Raw genomic sequence first — 18624 nt, 5'->3', positions numbered from 1 at the left:
CATTAAGTCTAAAATTGCTCGCTTCAATGTGATGATCAATCAAGCTAGCATTGTTTGATGCAAGGCTAGCACAGCTAACGAGTAAATCTTGTAATTCTAGTTGCTGTTGACCCATTATAAGTTTTAGTGCCATAAATACGAACTAAAACAAAAAGTTTGTACAACAAGGAACATAGATTGATGAATGAATGTGACAACTGGACGAGAACACCTACCATTTGAGTTACTCTCATATTTGAAAAGTTGTCTGCACTCCGAAAGTAGGAATTTTCCATTCCCACTTTGACGAGCAAATTAAAATCATTTATTACTATATGAACAATCCTAATACAGGTGAGTTGGCAAATGATTTATTTAAATGTTTCAATTGGTTGGAGCTTTTAAAGTCAACAAATCTTATTTTATATCATCGTTTTTATATTTGCAAGGTAATAAATCATGATGATTTGGCTCTCTAAATCGTGTTGTATGGACCTGTAAGGTAATTCCACAAAGATACAGCTATCGAACTAAGGTCGGCTTTAATCAACTTACCCAGACTACGTTTCAAAAAGTGAATCATTTTGCAATGTTTTGAGAAAAGTTTATTTTTGCTTTTCAAGCACTTATTAAAATATGCAAGACTCTAAATGAATTCCAGTAAAATATAACTTCCAATAATGAATTAGTTTAATAGTTCCGAACGTTGTTGTATATATAAGTATTAGCAACAGCAGATAGCGTAAAGGAGAAACGACTAAACACCGGAGTCATACGCAATATTACAATGAACATGATACCTAATACATTGGAGGACCGGCAACAAAGACAGTCATCATATACTCATCTACCAGCAGCTTAGAAACCTCCTGTGGAAGAAGCTCACAAGGAAAGAGACATCAATTGATATGCCAGAAAACCATTAAAAGATATCAGACCTGTACCAGACACGACCAAAACAATTGGAGTTAGTCCTCATTTCTAATCATTATACTCTCATGACGTAGGCAACTTAAGACAAGTTCCCTCAATTGCTAACCCTCTGCAACATAAAAACAGAGCCTGAGTGCCTAGACACCTCACAGGCTAGCAGAGACATATATAAAAAAGAACAGCTCCAACGACTCCTTATATGTAGAGACTTGGTAGTTGAGATAGGGAAGTAGAAGAAGATCAGTTGATGATAGAGAAGGAGGCTCCATAGGTAGGGAAAGGATAGGGGCTCCAGAAAGAGGGAGGTTCCAGAGGGAAGGAAGCTCCAGAGGCAGAGGAGGAGCTTCAGCAGGTCCTTGCGAAAAAAAGATCGACTGATACATAGAGATCTATCAGTCGATAGATAGAGATCTATCAGTCAATCTCTCTTTCGCAAGGACCTGCTGAAGCTCCTCCTCTGCCTCTGGAGCTTCCTTCCCTCTGGAACCTCCCTCCCTCTAGAGCCTCCCTCTGCCTCTGGAGCCCTTATCCTTTCCCTACCTGTGTAGCCTCCTTCTCTATCATCAACTGATCTTTTTCTACTTCCCTATCTCAACTACCAAGCCTCTACATATAAAGACTGCCATGACTCTCATCTGACTATCGAAACTTGCAGCCGTACGAGACCGAGCAAGCAAACATGGACTGAGTAAAGGTTTAACTTTTATTGGCTATGTTAACCTTTTGTCATTAATATTATTTTCTAGAATTTTGTTAGTTACATTTTAATTGTCGTACTTATAGAATGAAGAATTAACATTTACTGGTAAATATCAGTACTGCTTACAATAGCTTAACACCTTCACCTGTACCTGATCCAGTAATAATCAAATTAGTTACCACAAGCTAAGCAAAAGTGCACAAACTGAACACAGTCAAAAAAGAATGAAAATGACAAAGCAAATTCAACATTGATGTTTTGTGTGGATGCGGATTAGTTATGCGTAACATAATTTCTCCAATACCACCCATAACAACGTGAAATGACAAAAAAGCACTATTTGGCATCTCTGTTAAAAACATTATATGGGCTTTTTAAAAACCCCGCCAAATAAACTTGTGCAACAAAGATGGTGCTCAATCAATTCAAGCAGTCTACCTATTTTTCCTCAAATAGATCATTTGGAGTGTTATCTGAAATTTATCACAAACTTTTGAGCACTCATGATATGTATAGGTAGAGATGAATTATTAAATATTGCAACTGTTATTTGTCCAAGCTTGATTACTTAATGCAAGTCAATCAGTAGGTTTGGAATCAAGTACTACTTCATATTGAACTGATACCGATTAGTGACCATACAGGTATTGAACTGGTGTAATATGTGCTAACGGATGATATAGGTATTATTAATAGCCAAAAGCCTATATTTTATTTAAGCACAATCACCATGATCAGACAATACCACAAGGTAAAAAAGTAAGTAAACTTACACTAATTAGAATGAAGCGTTTCTTTTAGAACAAGTTTCCTTTATAAGTATTACACTAATAATGGCCTACCGCATTAAAGTCCAACAAGTCTCTAAGTTTTCTGATGTAGCTAATGCAAGAAAATGGAACAGTGGGAGTCAGTCTTTTTATACACATACCATTTAGGCCTTTCACTTATAGGTTTCAGCCATTCCATTTTTGTGCTTGTATTCGAGGAGTTTAAAAGAAAATTTTACATACGTTCTGAAGGTATCCATAATGATGGTATAAGCACAGGCGTAGACAGGTTGTCGAGTGCAGTCTGCAGCTCTCCTCATCATTGGTCTAAAGTCAACCTAATATTTGTATTCGTGTTATATTGAATGGAGAACTTCATGGATCTTGTAGATTTATTTAGGTTAGTCAAAGTATGTGAAAAGTGATGAATAACTTCTTAATGCTATTTCTATCTACAACATTGCTTAAATGTGCAACTGATGATTGTTCAGGTTCTATTGCTGTCCGTAAGAGAATCAGTAGGCCTGATATCAAGTGCTAATTAACATTTGATTCTCATTGCTGTTTGTAGAGTGTTGTTATTTATGTTAAGGGATGAGGCAGGTTTTTCTATTAACTAATTGCTTATGTTTTGTTTATACAGTGGTCCAAGCAGCACAAGCAGCATGATTACACAATACCACGTGTTACTAGCGCATTACAAATAAACTTAAAGTTCGACATTTCTGCAAGTTATCTTATGTAGCTGATGACAACTCGGAAAATTATAGATTTATTTTGTACGAATGCTGTTTAGCATGTTGACGTGTCGGTTGAATCTTCAACCAGTTAATTTGTATTTTTGTACAAGTTTTGTAGGCTTAGGAGATAATTAAAGTTTGGATTGCATGATTCTAGAGTTATAATGATATAATGTCACTTGCCATCTTGGTCTGGAATCTTTTGCTGTATTCGTAACGCATCAGTTTGTTGATTCCTAAAGAACTAACCAAAATTATTCTACACCCTTCAACACTGTCCAATTCTTCCAGTTCGAAATTTATCTTCACTATCTTTATTTTCTGTTACTTACTATTGGTCTTGTTACTTACTGTTACTTACTATTGGTCTTGTTACTTAGTCTAATGTTAAAGCAATACTTTGCTCTTTCATTTTTTCATGTCGTTAATGAAACTTATTATTACAGAGATCACAAATTTGGTCACCTCACCTTTTAAATATTATTAAAAAAAAGCATTGAGATGTCACTGGGCGTTCAATTTCTCACAACATAGAGAAATAAATGAAATTTTGACAAAAGACAGACTGATGAAATGACAAACGAGTTATTTATCAAAAAAATTTGGAATGTCGCGTACCACACTGTTTGGTGTGGCAAAAAAGGTATCTGCAATTAAAAGTTTGCTCTGTAAATAGGTCATTATAAGCTTGGAATGTATTTTACCCTTATAACTGTTGAGAAATCTTTATATTATATCTTGCAACTGTGTAATAAGGTGTCATAATAGTATGATATACTATAATATACAGTAATTGTATTTGTGATGCTAATATGATTAAGAGTTATTCAGTATAAAAAACATGAATTTTAGATGTTGTCAATCTGCTGTTTTTTTCTGATGATTACTACCTAACGGTTTGTTAGACCCATTAGAGGCATCACGCCATGTAACTGTTTAAAAGAAAATCACTATCTGTTATAGCATTATTTAGTTTGAGTTAACAAACAATAATTTGTTACAAGTTGTGTAATGTACACTATATATTAATCAGGATTGTACGACTTAACATTTTGTTGTTGTACATTTTAAAGTATAACCAGTTATTTGTGTCAATGAACATCAATTTTCATATCGTGTGTCAGTCGGCATTGTTTCCTCTTCATTTTTTGCTGAGCTCTTAATTAGCTAGCGACTTGCTTTTGCGTTTATGAACATGATACGATTGTGATAACTTGGTATTTGTGTTCGTAGTAAAGAACAATGAGGTCTCAAAAACTGCGAAATAATTGAGTTTTTTTGTTTACTTACTAGGTCACCTTTAGCAGTTATAGATGTATAGCTTTCTTCTGTGTACAAAAAGTCCAGTAAGAGAAATTAGCTCCTTTTTGTGTCTACATAAACGAATGCGAGCGAAACTTTATTTTCTGATTAAAGCTATTTAAAAGCAAGATAGAATAGACAGTCTTACACAAACCCCAATGTAAATGTAACATCTTAATGGGTGTTTTCTTTTTTCACTTACATATATTAACCATACTAATATCAAGTTTTTATACAGCGATATTGTAGCGACACATCCCCATGTGGCACTGCAATGACATAAAAAACCATGTCACTCCCATGCTGTCAGTGATTCAGTGTCGCTGTTTGGAAGCGAAGCACCTGTGTAATGCCTCATCTTTGTGCCATGGAAATGGCCTTGGCAACCAACAACGTCACACTTGTCCGTACAACATTACACATAGGTTTTGCTTTCCTGTCGTTTTATATGCCTTGAATTTAGGCGTCGCACAACCATCACTTCACTATAGCTCCCCATGGAAACAGGGCCCAGCGTAGCGCATCCAGGTCTTGCTATACTATCGCTGTATGGAAACTTCGTACTTGTAACAGGCGCTTGGACAATGATATGAACAATTAGCCAAGGGAGCATCTGTACACTATGTGCAACTCTTAATTGCATTTCATGCACCCTGTTTACTGATATTTTATAAGAATATATTAGGAATAAGTATTTTATGTTTAGTGATATTCTATAGGAATATTCTATTTGTTTGCTGACTCAGCGCAGTAAACTAGACAATATACTTCTCTGTTTTATTCCAATATTAAACACCCTAACAGGTCAGCCCACCAGCAAAGCAAACCTCCATCTCACTCAAACTAAAACGTACTACATTGTAGGTATGTGTAAATAAGGTTTCGTCTGCTGCCCTAGACACTTGTTTAGTAGTAAGAGAGAGTATGCCAACTAAATCTGGGTTATTGTCAAGGTATCGTAACTCTAGCTGTTTCTTTTTATCTGTTAGTTTTGTAATTAGCGTATTGTGAAGAAAATTAACAATGCTCTGAGCAGTCACAGACTAAACACTCCTAGACAAAACAGCAAGGCACAATGTCAATATTTGTTAGGCGGCTGAAGTCGCCTACCCTTTGTATTTGCAAGCGGACAACTCCTTTTATTAAGATCATAGGCTCTTGCCATCTATTAGAAAATGTGTAAAAGTTGGAGATGTGGTCCTTATCATGAAAAGTCCCAATATCTATGGTCATTCACAAAAAGTGCAAGATTTGCCAGCACTCATCCTTTAGGAAAAATCTATGGAGATGGTAGAATATAACATAATCATAATCGGCAGAATCTCATATATGAACTATTCTGGGTCACGTTGCATTAGAATATAAGATTAGCTTATTGTCTAGGAGTTAGAATAGTGTTCATCTCAGCTGATTTTTTTCCGAACCTGCCCAAGGCTTGGTTGGAAGTTTACAATATCTAGTGTTTGCTGTTTGGCTGATATTCTCACACAATATACCAGATGGTAACTTTTGGATTGATAGCCTAAAGTTTGGTTAATTTTAAAGATATTTCATTCTATTTTGAGAAGCTTCAAATAAGCTAGTTTGAGAGTATTAGTAACTTAGATAAATTAAGGAGTGAAAAGAACGTAAAGAGATTAAAATTACTGTGAAGCAGTAATGGCTTCAAATTAAAAGCGACTCCTTCATAAATATTTCAAGTTCTAGGAAAATAAACATAACACATGAATTAGTATTAACAAATGTTTTAAATGGTAATAATTAATGAAAAAAAGTATTTTCAAAATGTTCATCGCCTGCAAGATAGATTATTGACATCATTATTGATAACTAGCTGTATGTGTAACAAATCAGCACTTTTGGAACTCTCAAGAACTATGCATTTGAAGCATAAGTTGTTATGCTTATATTGCAATAAAATTACCCAAAATTTTCTCTTTCTTTCGCCGTCTCACAATCCATCTTTACTTGCTGTTTTCTCTTACCTTCATCATTATTCTCACGATATTTGTCTTATGGACAATATTACATTATCTAATTAAATTCTAGTAGAACAAAACTTGATATTCTTATTATTTTGCTTTATCAGCTTATTTTATATGTTTATTCCAAAGTTGATTGTGAATTGCAGTTTCTTGCAAACCGAAAGAAACGACATATAAAGGTCAAGGTCACATATAAAGGTCAAAAGATTACAGGATTATATAATGAGTTCAAACAAGTTTGAAGTCTGAAGTGATGTTTACTACTTGCAACTGTAAAATTGAAAATTACTTTTTAATTGAAAATTACCTATTTTTAAATAAATCTGTGCTTGATAAAAGAATTCGAATTTAGCAGAGCAGTGCCATTTAGCTGATAATATACCTGGAGAATAGCATTTACAGGATAATCTGCTAAACGGCTGGAATCAGAGATTTTCAGCAATGCCATGGACACTGGATACCATGGACACCGGATACCATGGACACCAGATAGCCTTTTATGATAAGCAGTTACTTACAGCTTTTGGCAGGAATGGCCTTAAAGAGTCATCTAAGATTAGATCAAGATTTGTAAGACACAATTATACGAATGACCGGCGATGTAAGAGCTTTTGTAATAGGATATCAGGTTAATCTGTTATCTGATTATAAATCTGTATAAATTATTTGTGTCATTCTGTGAGTCTTGCGTACAAAATTCAAGTTCCTTTGCTTTCTGAACAAGACCAGTACAGTAAAAATAGGGTATCTGTATCAGCATTCGACAGAGCTGCAGCAGGTGCTTGTTACATTCAGTGTCAAAATAGTATCAGTGAAAGTAATGACGCTATTCTTTGGTTCTTGTCTCCTAAAACTACCCCGGCGTTATCCTTATTATAATATGATTTTGATCTAATTGGACTTAACGTTAAATAACACTCTAGGTAATGGCCAACATTTATGTATAGCGGTGTGAACATAAGATGTTCTACTGTTTGCCATCAGCGTAGTTAAGTGTAGAATCTGTTCTTGATGAGTCTCGTGAGGGCACTTGTGTAGGGTTTCAGCTCTAGAGCTACCAACATCAATACCTAGCGCATACGGTGCACGAACCTATGTACCCAGTCACCCGCTTGTCCATGAAAGCATGACATATATTTTTAACTTTTATAATGCTAATCTACCTCAGCGCTATTAGCAAGCCAATATTCGATATCTGAAGCAAATATTTCGGTGCATGTGTGAAACTGATTCCTAGCCGACAACTGGAAACAGGTTTAAATATTTGTTTAAACAATTGCGAGGTTTGTTATTGGTGGCAGGAACTCACTTGCTACAACTATTGATTTCACTCTCTAGAATCAGGTGTTATGCACCCATTAACGGCATCCTGGTAAAGGACCTCTTCAATTTGTAGCTATTCATCGATTAGACTGTCAACCAGGGGTGGATTGAAAAGGATGCTTGAGCAAAAACTGTATCACCGTGTCCATAATTTCTTAGTTGCGATTATTTAGGGGTGTATATGTATCAATGATGTTTGCCTATTCCTTTTGTAATATTCAAGGAACACGCTGATTCTTAAGGATTGTTTCTTCTTGGCTCTTAAGCTATCTTTTTACGTGTTAGCTATAATGTGTGTTGCTACCGCTGTATGATCAAATAACACCATATGTATGTAACTTGTATCATGAGTACTTTCCAAATACGCAATACGTATACAGTTTCCACATACACTAATTAGAACTCAATACATGATTACATTGAGCTCAACTTATATGTTTTCTTCTAGTAGTCATTATTGATTTAGTAGTCTGTCTACCTGCAGAGCCCTAATATTTTATCTCCGGCTAGAGTGGCACACATTTCTGCTTTGGAAATTAATTTTTTCAGTTGATTTTTGAGGAGAGCCTACTTTGAACAAGTTTGTTTTTATAGTTGAACAGCATGTCTTCAACAGGTTTGTGAGCTATTCTTTAGGATCTGTTTTGCAATAAAATTTATCATTTCTTGTATACCCAGCACGATACTTAACACCTAACATTGTTCATGCATGGTTATTCTCTAGTCATTACTTGCAAAGGTTAGTTCACGGTTCTTCAATACCTCTATGATTATAATTGTAGTCCGTGAAGTGTGAAGTGTTAATGGAATGTTTTGTGTTACGAGCAGTAGTTGTAGGGTTATAGACGCTAATATAGATTCTACATCTGAGAGTTGTAGTGATCAGCTGTCAAGGGCTGTGCGATTGTCTACATATCACTATCAGACTCTTTAACAATTATACTTCTATGCAGATGGAAAGTCGCGAGTTGGCAGCTACCAGATAGGAAGCTTGGCTGGAAGAAGTTGCTATTCCGTACGCACCAATAAGGCTGTGCTGGTCTTGCCTAAAATGGGAGACTGCAGAGTGAGTTGTTTCACCTTTGCGTGTTGCTTTTTATTTTTTTGGTGTTGTCTACCCATGTTCTATCTTATTCATCACATGTTTAGTCATTTTCAGCCGTAATCAAGTCTTCGTTGTAAAATTGTAACATTGTAAATGTATGTAACAGGCCAAAACCTATATGTCAGAGACGTATCATTTTAGATATACCAGTGGTTAGCCTTAGGATTTGTAGCATGAGTACTGTATGTTAGAGGGATGTTATTTCAGATGTTGCTGTGGTTAGCCTTAGGATTTGTAGCACGAGTACTGTATGTTAGAGAGATGTTATTTCAGATGTGCCAGTGGTTAGCCTTAGGATTTGTAGAGTTAGGAAAGCAAACAAATCAATAATCTGAGTTGGTTATAATTTGTTTTATAAGTAAAATGACTAACTGCCTGAATACTGACTCAAGTCCAATGTCATAAGATAATTCAATAACGCTTCTATCAATGATACGCTTTGATGTATTAGTAGTATCTGTGCTTCCTATTTGGTAAGTGGTAGAATAATCTACTCAAGATTACTCTTGTAAAGCTGTAGTTGGGTTTTTTAGAGACTGGTTCTAGTCAAGTAATTTGGAGTTGTAATCACCATGCAGTGGTGATTATTAGATATCATATATACACCACTACAATTCTCAGGCTTGAACCTTTTTAGTAGTCACAAACATGTTACATTTTAGCTATATTGACCAAGATATACTTACTTTTGTTTTGTTTAAGGAGGTATTCAGTTTTTCTGCTGAAAATGTTACAAATTGTCAACTTGATCTTTTCATGTACAGGTTGGTTATGAGCAGTGGTTACATTTATAGTCTCCTATCCAATGCCAATTTTTTGTTACAGGAATGTGGGTGTCAGTGCGCTCTGTGCAACACCAACGGCCTTGACTTTCAGCATGAAATAGAGGTGCTAAAAGCATCGTTAAAGGAGGCGCGCCTCTCAGCGTCCAGCTATAAGAATGAGACTAAGCAGGCGCAGGCTGAGCTACAGGAGACACGAAAGCAGCAACAAGTCGAGCTTGAGAAGGCTGAGGAACGTTACCAAAGGTTTCAAAATGTCTTTTCTCATTTTCAGTAATAACAGATGAATTTATATAACTAGGGATGCTAAATATATGGTGTTAAACATATAGACTGTTTATCGATGAGCTCTCTGCGAATAACATAACTTGTAAGAATGTTAAGCCCTACTAGAAATATGCTATTTTGGTCCAATCATTTTTTTCAGTTTTTGGGCAATGAAAACTGAATAGATATTTCACTGAGTTCCGGCAGTTAACCGTTTATAACATTAACTGAATCACTGCAGTTAACCATTTATAACATTTAACTGAATTACTGCAGTTGAACATTTATAACATTTCACTGAATTACTGCAGCTAACCATTCACATGTCTAATTTACCGACAATCCAAGTGCATTCAAGAGGAACAGCAACAGTAAAACCATTATTAATTTTCATCAAATTTGATTTGGTTATGGCTATCAATCTGTGCCTACTTATTTGTTCTGTGACAATAGCTTTAATCTTTGTTCATAGCCTTAATTGACCCACTATTATTTAGGAGGTATGTGCAAAACAAACCCAAATTTGATTGATAATAGGCTATGATTTTCTCACCAAAATTTGTTTGTTTGTTATATTTGTTGCCATTGTGAAATGATAAACTGAAATAGACCTGTTTATAGTTTTCAATTCATTTTTGTCATGCATAGTTAGGATTTCCGTCAATAGAAAAGACAACTCTTTGTTTTATAAAATCTATAAAGCGTTGTCTTATTATTGAGCTTGACATTAAATTCATTGTATTTTTGCTATGTACATTTAAGATAGTCTTTGTAGTATAATAGTTGAAGCTTCATTTCACATCAAATGAATTGAGCAGGAATTCCAACTGCATCCTGTTATCATCTGTTTCACTCTAGACTCCTCTTCCTTCATAGCTGGTGAGAGTTGATGTTGTGCTGATGTAGCTGGCTGTAGGTGAAGAATACAAGCGCATCTGTCAACTCTAATTTGTGTTACTATGATCACTGCTACTTGCTTGGCATAGACAATATCCAAAGGGCTTTTCTGCCAGTCTTCAGCAGTAATTTTATTTTGTTATTAAAGTTAGCGCCTGTCAGCTGGTGACAGTGATTGACACATTTGGTGGTTTAGATAAAGTAAAAGGTTTCACGCCACTGTCTCACAGGCAGCCAGTCAAACGCAAGCTATAGATTACATATTACTACATGCATCAGATATGTTCCTAGTCAAACTTGTCTAAATCTCCGACAAATTGTTAATTGTTTCCATGAGTTTTGTATACTGATTCTGAATGATAAATATGCAGATGCGATGAAGTTTTTTCAGATATCATTTTGAATGTGTCTGATGCATCGTCCTCGTCTGACTGAAAAAACTTGTGCTTTGATCGAATTAGCTAATGATTTTAGCTGCCCTATCTCTCAATTGCTGTCACCCGCTGACAATCGCTGATTATCAATGACAGATTAAAATAATTTATGGTGAAACAGCAAAAGAGCTCAGAACTGTTTCACAATCATAAACAATGCAAAACATCCCACAAGTTCAAATTGTAGTGTTGGCTATGCCAAGCAAGTAGAACTCTGTATTGTAAAGTGTGGTTAGGCTCAAAGGGTGTGTCTGTCTCATTCTTCTACAGTCACCCTACATTAGTGCAACTATGTCTCTCAATCCTCTTACCAGCTATGAAAGGAAATGATACCACCAATGGGACATGCTGGTAATTAGGCGACAGTTGAACTTCCTGGTTTTTAAGTATAATGAAGCTTCAACTGTTCTACAAAAACTATCAAAAAAACATTCCAAAGATCTATTCAGCGGTTTTCCGTTTACCTAGATTGCTAGAAGGCCATAGACATCTGGAGGTGATCAACCATGACCTAGAAGATAAAATATTGTCACTTGTGCAGCACAACGAAGCTGAAAGGGAGGCAACGATGGCTATTCACGAGGATATTCATAAAAAACTCAAGGAGGCTGACAAGCGGGTAGAGGATATACTTCATGAGAAGGTGCTGCGCTGTGTGGTGTTTATTTGTTAGTATAAAGGGCCAACAGTAGGGCTCTGACTGAAGTGCTATAGGGTACTCTAGCACCCCTTTATCCTCTGCATACCCACGAACTAAATCTCATTCACGCCAGGACTTCAGCTTTCAGTTTCATCTGAGTGGCTAGAGCGTATAAGAACTTGGCAATTGTGAAAGGCAAATAAAGTACAAACTTCATATTTCTGTTGTACTCTGTGTTTGACCACAATTAGACATGTTGGTCTCATGGGTACGCAACTCTATCTACTTCGCATCCATTGTTAAGGAATTTGAAGCATGTCGTTCTAAAACTTGTTGAATAATAATAGTTACTAAACTTGTGTGAGGTTTATACAGTGTGAGGTTTATACAGTGTGAGGTTTATACAGTGTGAGATTTATACAGTGTGAGGTTTATACAGTGTGAGGTTTATACAGTGTGAGGTTTATACAGTGTGAGGTTTATACAGTGTGAGGTTTATACAGTGTGTGGTTTATACAGTGCGAGATTTATACAGTGTGAGGTTTATACAGTGTGAGGTTTATACAGTGTGAGGTTTATACAGTGTGAGGTTTATACAGCGTGAGGTTTATACAGCGTGAGGTTTATACAGTGTGAGGTTTATACAGTGTGAGATTTATACAGCGTGAGGTTTATACAGCGTGAGGTTTATACAGCGTGAGGTTTATACAGCGTGAGGTTTATACAGTGCGAGGTTTATACAGTGCGAGGTTTATACAGTGCGAGGTTTATACAGTGTGAGGTTTATACAGTGTGAGGTTTATACAGTGTGAGGTTTATACAGCGTGAGGTTTATACAGCGTGAGGTTTATACAGCGTGAGGTTTATACAGCGTGAGGTTTATACAGCGTGAGGTTTATACAGCGTGAGGTTTATACAGTGTGAGGTTTATACAGTGTGAGGTTTATACAGTGTGAAGTTTATACAGTGTGAGGTTTATACAGTGTGAGGTTTATACAGTGTGAGGTTTATACAGTGTGAGGTTTATACAGCGTGAGGTTTATACAGCGTGAGGTTTATACAGCGTGAGGTTTATACAGCGTGAGGTTTATACAGCGTGAGATTTATACAGCGTGAGGTTTATACAGCGTGAGGTTTATACAGCGTGAGGTTTATACAGCGTGAGGTTTATACAGTGGGAGGTTTATACAGTGCGAGGTTTATACAGTGTGAGGTTTATACAGTGTGAGGTTTATACAGTGCGAGGTTTATACAGTGCGAGGTTTATACAGTGTGAGGTTTATACAGTGTGAGGTTTATACAATATGAGGTTTATACAGTGTGTGGTTTATACAGTGTGAGGTTTATACAGTGTGAGGTTTATACAATATGAGGTTTATACAGTGTGTGGTTTATACAGTGTGAGGTTTATACAGTGTGAGGTTTATACAGTGTGAGGTTTATACAATATGAGGTTTATACAGTGTGTGGTTTATACAGTGTGAGGTTTATACAGTGTGAGGTTTATACAATATGAGGTTTATACAGTGTGAGATTTATACAGTGTGAGGTTTATACAGCGTGAGGTTTATACAGCGTGAGGTTTATACAGTGTGAGGTTTATACAGTGTGAGGTTTATACAGTGCGAGGTTTATACAGTGTGAGGTTCATACAGTGCGAGGTTTATACAGTGTGAGGTTTATACAGTGTGAGGTTTATACAGTGTGAGGTTCATACAGTGTGAGGTTTATACAGTGTGTGGTTTATACAGTGTGTGGTTTATACAGTGTGAGGTTTATACAGTGTGAGGTTCATACAGTGTGAGGTTTATACAGTGTGAGGTTTATACAATGTGAGGTTCATACAGTGTGAGGTTCATACAGTGTGAGGTTTATACAGTGTGAGGTTTATACAGTGTGAGGTTTATACAGCGTGAGGTTTATACAGTGTGAGGTTTATACAGTGTGAGGTTTATACAATATGAGGTTTATACAGTGTGTGGTTTATACAGTGTGAGGTTTATACAGTGTGAGGTTTATACAGTGTGAGGTTTATACAATATGAGGTTTATACAGTGTGTGGTTTATACAGTGTGAGGTTTATACAGTGTGAGGTTTATACAGTGTGAGGTTTATACAATATGAGGTTTATACAGTGTGAGATTTATACAGTGTGAGGTTTATACAGCGTGAGGTTTATACAGCGTGAGGTTTATACAGTGTGAGGTTTATACAGTGTGAGGTTTATACAGTGCGAGGTTTATACAGTGTGAGGTTCATACAGTGCGAGGTTTATACAGTGTGAGGTTTATACAGTGTGAGGTTTATACAGTGTGAGGTTCATACAGTGTGAGGTTTATACAGTGTGTGGTTTATACAGTGTGTGGTTTATACAGTGTGAGGTTTATACAGTGTGAGGTTCATACAGTGTGAGGTTTATACAGTGTGAGGTTTATACAATGTGAGGTTCATACAGTGTGAGGTTTATACAGTGTGAGGTTCATACAGTGTGAGGTTTATACAGTGCGAGGTTTATACAGCGTGAGGTTCATACAGTGTGAGGTTCATACAGTGTGAGGTTTATACAGTGTGAGGTTTATACAGTGTAAGGTTTATACAATGTGAGGTTTATACAGTGTGTAGTTGGTAATAGCAGTCACCTATTTCTGTCTGAATTTTAAAACTGTTGAAGGATTTATCTGCTGCGAATAGTATTATGCAAGGTAGTGAAAGAATACAGGCTATGCTTTTAGGACACTCTAGCAGCGCAGTGCAAAGTCGCTGTCGACCTCCTCAAAAATTCACAAGCTGGGGGTCAGCAAATATCAAGCGCACTGGTAAGTGTTTGTCGCTATGGTTACCTAGTTGAGATAGAAGGCAGGAAATTATGATACTAAAAAATATATGATAAATATTGAAAACTTAGCTTTAGATACTAACATTATGAGGGGATGTGGAGAGTAGTAAACACCTTAGCCTTTTGTACTATCACTATGAGGGAAGGCTAGAGAGAGTAGTAAACACCTTAGCCTTAGGTACTACCACTATAAGGTAAGACTGTAGAGAGTAGTACACACATTAGCCTTAGGTACTACTACTATGAGGGAAGGCTAGGGAGAGTAGTAAACACCTTAGCCTTAGGTACTACCACTATGAGGGAAGGCTAGGGAGAGTAGTAAACACCTTAGCCTTAGGTACTACCACTATAAGGTAAGACTAGGGCAAGTAGTACACTACCTAAGCCTGAGGTACTATCGCTATAGAGATGATGTTTTTGGGTGGTATAAGGTTTATTGTTGACTAATCCATTCAGTAATATGTTGTCATTTTTATTCTTTTGTTTCCTTTTAGCCTCCTGACCTGGTAAGGTGTTTCTGATTGCAGTTTTGTTGTGAGACTTGGTTTTGCTCAACTTCTATATTTTCATGTTACTTAAATAGTCTTCGGTTGCAGTGGTTTGTGTGGGATTTTAAATACCACATTATCTGTGCCGTCTCAATCATTTTTTCATATTAACTTGAAATTGTTTGCAAATTTCCTCCTTCCATATACAGATTGAAAGTTCTTTAATATTACCATTCTGTTATAATTTAGGCACGATGGTCTTGTTAGACTTGTTTATGTTTTTGCTAAACAAATATTTAGTGGTGAAGATAACTCCTATCATATAACTGGCTTTGCATATTAGTTTGGTGATTGCCAGTAGCTAATAGTTGATCACCAGCCTGATTGACATATTTGAGTGCTAATCACTTTGAACTGCTGCTAGCAAAACTTTTCCAGATGCTTCTGCAATGAGTCAGCATTTTTGCATTATGACCTGATGTAGGCTAGGTTTATCTTGCTCTTCTCTTTCCAGTGCCAAATCAAAACCAAAGCATTGCCTATGACTTTATAATAAGCTTGCAGTCAAGCCTGTGAGTTGAGACTGAAAATGTTTTTAAAGATTTACTTGCAACAAAGTTCACATTACAGTTATTTGGTATAATTATGTGGAAATGTGATCTACAGCGTTTTTGTGATGGCGGCGATTAACTGTTCGTTTTTGAGTTTTTTAAAGCTTGTAATAACATTTCCACATATCTTGCACCTACAACACAACAGAGTAAGACATGGTTAATCTTTTGATACCAAATAACTATAATGTGAATTTTGTTGCAAGTCAACCTCTAACAAGCTTTCAAATGTCAATAATGGGATTTGATTTCAAAAACAATCTTAAATTTGTCTCCACCTCAAGTTGTTTTGAAAATCCAGACTCTGTTTTTATCTTGTCTGTCATTTAGCTGTCAAGTTTTGCAACATTTTTCATCTGCTGCTGCTATTAGTGTCTGTCATCAGTCCATTCTTTTCCCTGTTAAAAGTGTACAGTTAGCAACCTATTGCTAGGATTATGGCGACATCACTAGTGTTCTGCATGTAGCAGCATCGTTAGTACATATTCCAACAGCATCGCTAGGATTATGAAAGCATTGCTAGTTTTTGACACCAATGTAGTATTCTATATGTAGCAGCATTGCTAGTATTTTAGCAGCATCGCTAGCTACAAAAACCTTTAATTAATTATGCATTTTAGGAATTACATGTATGTCATAAGTTCACCTCTAACTTTAGTCTAGATCAAATCGATCTGTTAGTTTCTCTACTTTCTGTGTAGTGATAGTTGGCATTGTTTTTTTGGACACACCCATTTAGCTCGAGCCAAAAAGGTTAATAAAATTACATAGCCTAGCTAGTGTGTGCAGGTGGCACGGGAGGTCACAAGACTCAGGAGGGTGATAAACTCCCACGAAGAAAGTCACCCTGTAATAGACAGGGAAGTGAAAGATGTCTCGCCCTCACGTCTGCCTATAACCACCTTTCCACCATGCGCAGCCATGTTTGATCACAGCCCTAAAGTAAGATAGAACTTAGGCTATCACAGAATTTATTCTTTTCATTTATAATGATTGTTATGACTAGTTGTGCATGGTGTTGAATTCCTTTGAGAATCATAAAATATCCACCTTTTTAGGCAATGCGAAAACATCTACTTGACAAGGCGTTACCAAGAAATGCGTCTGACAGCCGCCTAGCCAACATGGCTGCTCACCCTACAGACATAAAATTGTGTAGCAAATGTAGAGAAGTATCTTGGACTAGATCAGTTGAGACACAGACATCAGATATAGATAGCTTCAACTGTAGTGATGCGCAGCATGGCTTGCATATCAAGTCTAAATCTGCAGTCTTTGATGTCTAGTTAATAGACTCAACTAAAAGCAATGTCTCCTCTAAACTGATTGTCAAAGAGGTCTATCACGAGTCATTTGTCCAATTTTAGCAGGTCTTAGACAGATACTGTTCATCTTAGAATTGTGTTTTTGCAATTGCAATGAACCTGTTCCATATTAATACTTATCAGTGATGTTGATTGTTTTTAACAGTCTAAAGGAATGTAGGATGACTTACATGTTGCAATATCATGTTGCTTGTAAATTTTAGCACTATTTTGTGATATTTTACTGCTGGTGCCTGTTTCATGTCTATAGTTTGGTTTGTTTTGAAAACACAACTAAAGTACATGCTGAAGGTGATGCTGAAGTGATGTTTGTGTTTAAAAGTTTAAAAAAGTTGTCACAAATTCGACTTTCAGGGTGCTAGCAAATGTAAAATATATTTTTTTACATACTAGGCTTAATATATTTGTCATATTTTATTACAAACATGGTTTGTTTATTTTTTGTTAATTGTCAGAGTTAATGCATATGAATAGTTTTCTCTCACTAAACACGATGGAGCGGATGTGTAATTAGAAAATAATACTCTATAACAGAGAGGTTAGGCTCTGCACTGCCAGAGAATACTCGATGTCTACATGATTAAAGGGAGCGGCAGCTGATTCACGTGCTAAAGGCACTGATAGGCAATCCATGCAACTGAATGTAAAAGTAATTCATCTGGTATGCTGAAGATAAGTTCTATGAGGAAGTAGTACAAAACTCTAAACTCCATTTGACAAAGAAGAGCTAGTGAGTGATGAAGGGTTTGTTCTTGGTTGAAATCACTCTGAAGGTCTGGAGGATATCTTAAAGTTCCCTAAAGTCGCTGAGAGCAAATTGTATTGAACCTGGTAAGACACCCTGCAGCTCTTTGTTGTCATGGTGGAGGTAATTTCAATGTTTTATCAGGGTTTGTGTAGGAATGTAAAGAATTGTAACGTCTATCATCTTTTACTTTCAAAGATTTGAATGCTGGTGAAGTAAAATTGTTCTGAATTATGATCGATTATAACAGCCATCACCTGGATCACTGGTCCAAACTTCCTTAGACACTCTCTTATAAACTTCCTTAGACGCCCTTTTATAAACTTCCTTAGACACTCTCTTATAAACTTCCTTAGACACTCTCATATAAACTTCCTTACACAGTCTCTTATAAACTTCCTTAGACACTCCTAAAAACTTCCTTAGACACTCTCTTATAAACTTCCTTAGACAATCTCTTATAAACTTCCTTACACACTCTCTTATAAACTTCCTTAGACAGTCTCTTATAAACTTCCTTACACAGTCTCTTATAAACTTCCTTAGACACTCCTAAAAACTTCCTTAGACACTCTCTTATAAACTTCCTTAGACACTCCTATAAACTTCCTTAGACACTCTCCTATAAACTTCTCTAAAGACGCTTACAAACATCTTTTAACACTCTAATACCTTGTTGCGGCATACAGTTCCTACCTTTATTCTCTAGAATAGACATTTGCTTTACAATTCTGCTTTGACGGGAGAAAAGGACTTAATTAA

General features: G+C 36.3%; 1 protein-coding gene across 2 annotated transcripts; it reads left to right on the top strand.

Annotated features, from left to right (window-relative positions):
- The first annotated feature begins 305 nt into the window (after window positions 1-305).
- LOC137399301 (brain-enriched guanylate kinase-associated protein-like) lies at window positions 306-17541 on the top strand. 2 transcript variants are annotated; one of them, XM_068085350.1, is made up of 8 exons: window positions 306-333; window positions 8686-8798; window positions 9663-9865; window positions 11686-11860; window positions 14590-14673; window positions 15188-15199; window positions 16582-16734; window positions 16851-17541. In XM_068085350.1, exons 1-8 carry the CDS (start codon window positions 315-317, stop codon window positions 17076-17078), a joined length of 987 nt encoding a protein of 328 aa, XP_067941451.1. In that variant the 5' UTR covers window positions 306-314; the 3' UTR covers window positions 17079-17541. The 2 variants fall into 2 exon arrangements, with proteins under 2 accessions (XP_067941451.1, XP_067941452.1); XM_068085351.1 differs by lacking the exon at window positions 15188-15199.
- The last annotated feature ends 1083 nt before the right edge of the window (window positions 17542-18624 follow it).

The sequence above is a fragment of the Watersipora subatra genome, chromosome 7 (genome assembly GCF_963576615.1).
Source record: "Watersipora subatra chromosome 7, tzWatSuba1.1, whole genome shotgun sequence".
NCBI lineage: Eukaryota > Metazoa > Bryozoa > Gymnolaemata > Cheilostomatida > Watersiporidae > Watersipora > Watersipora subatra.
Note: the sequence above shows the minus strand (reverse complement) of the source record. Positions and strands in the feature narration are given on the sequence as shown.

Coding starts and splice junctions, on each gene's coding strand:
- LOC137399301 (XM_068085350.1), top strand. Junction 9,866..11,685: donor GCTGAGGAACGTTACCAAAG/GTTTCAAAATGT, acceptor CCGTTTACCTAG/ATTGCTAGAAGGCCATAGAC. Junction 11,861..14,589: donor AGGATATACTTCATGAGAAG/GTGCTGCGCTGT, acceptor CTATGCTTTTAG/GACACTCTAGCAGCGCAGTG.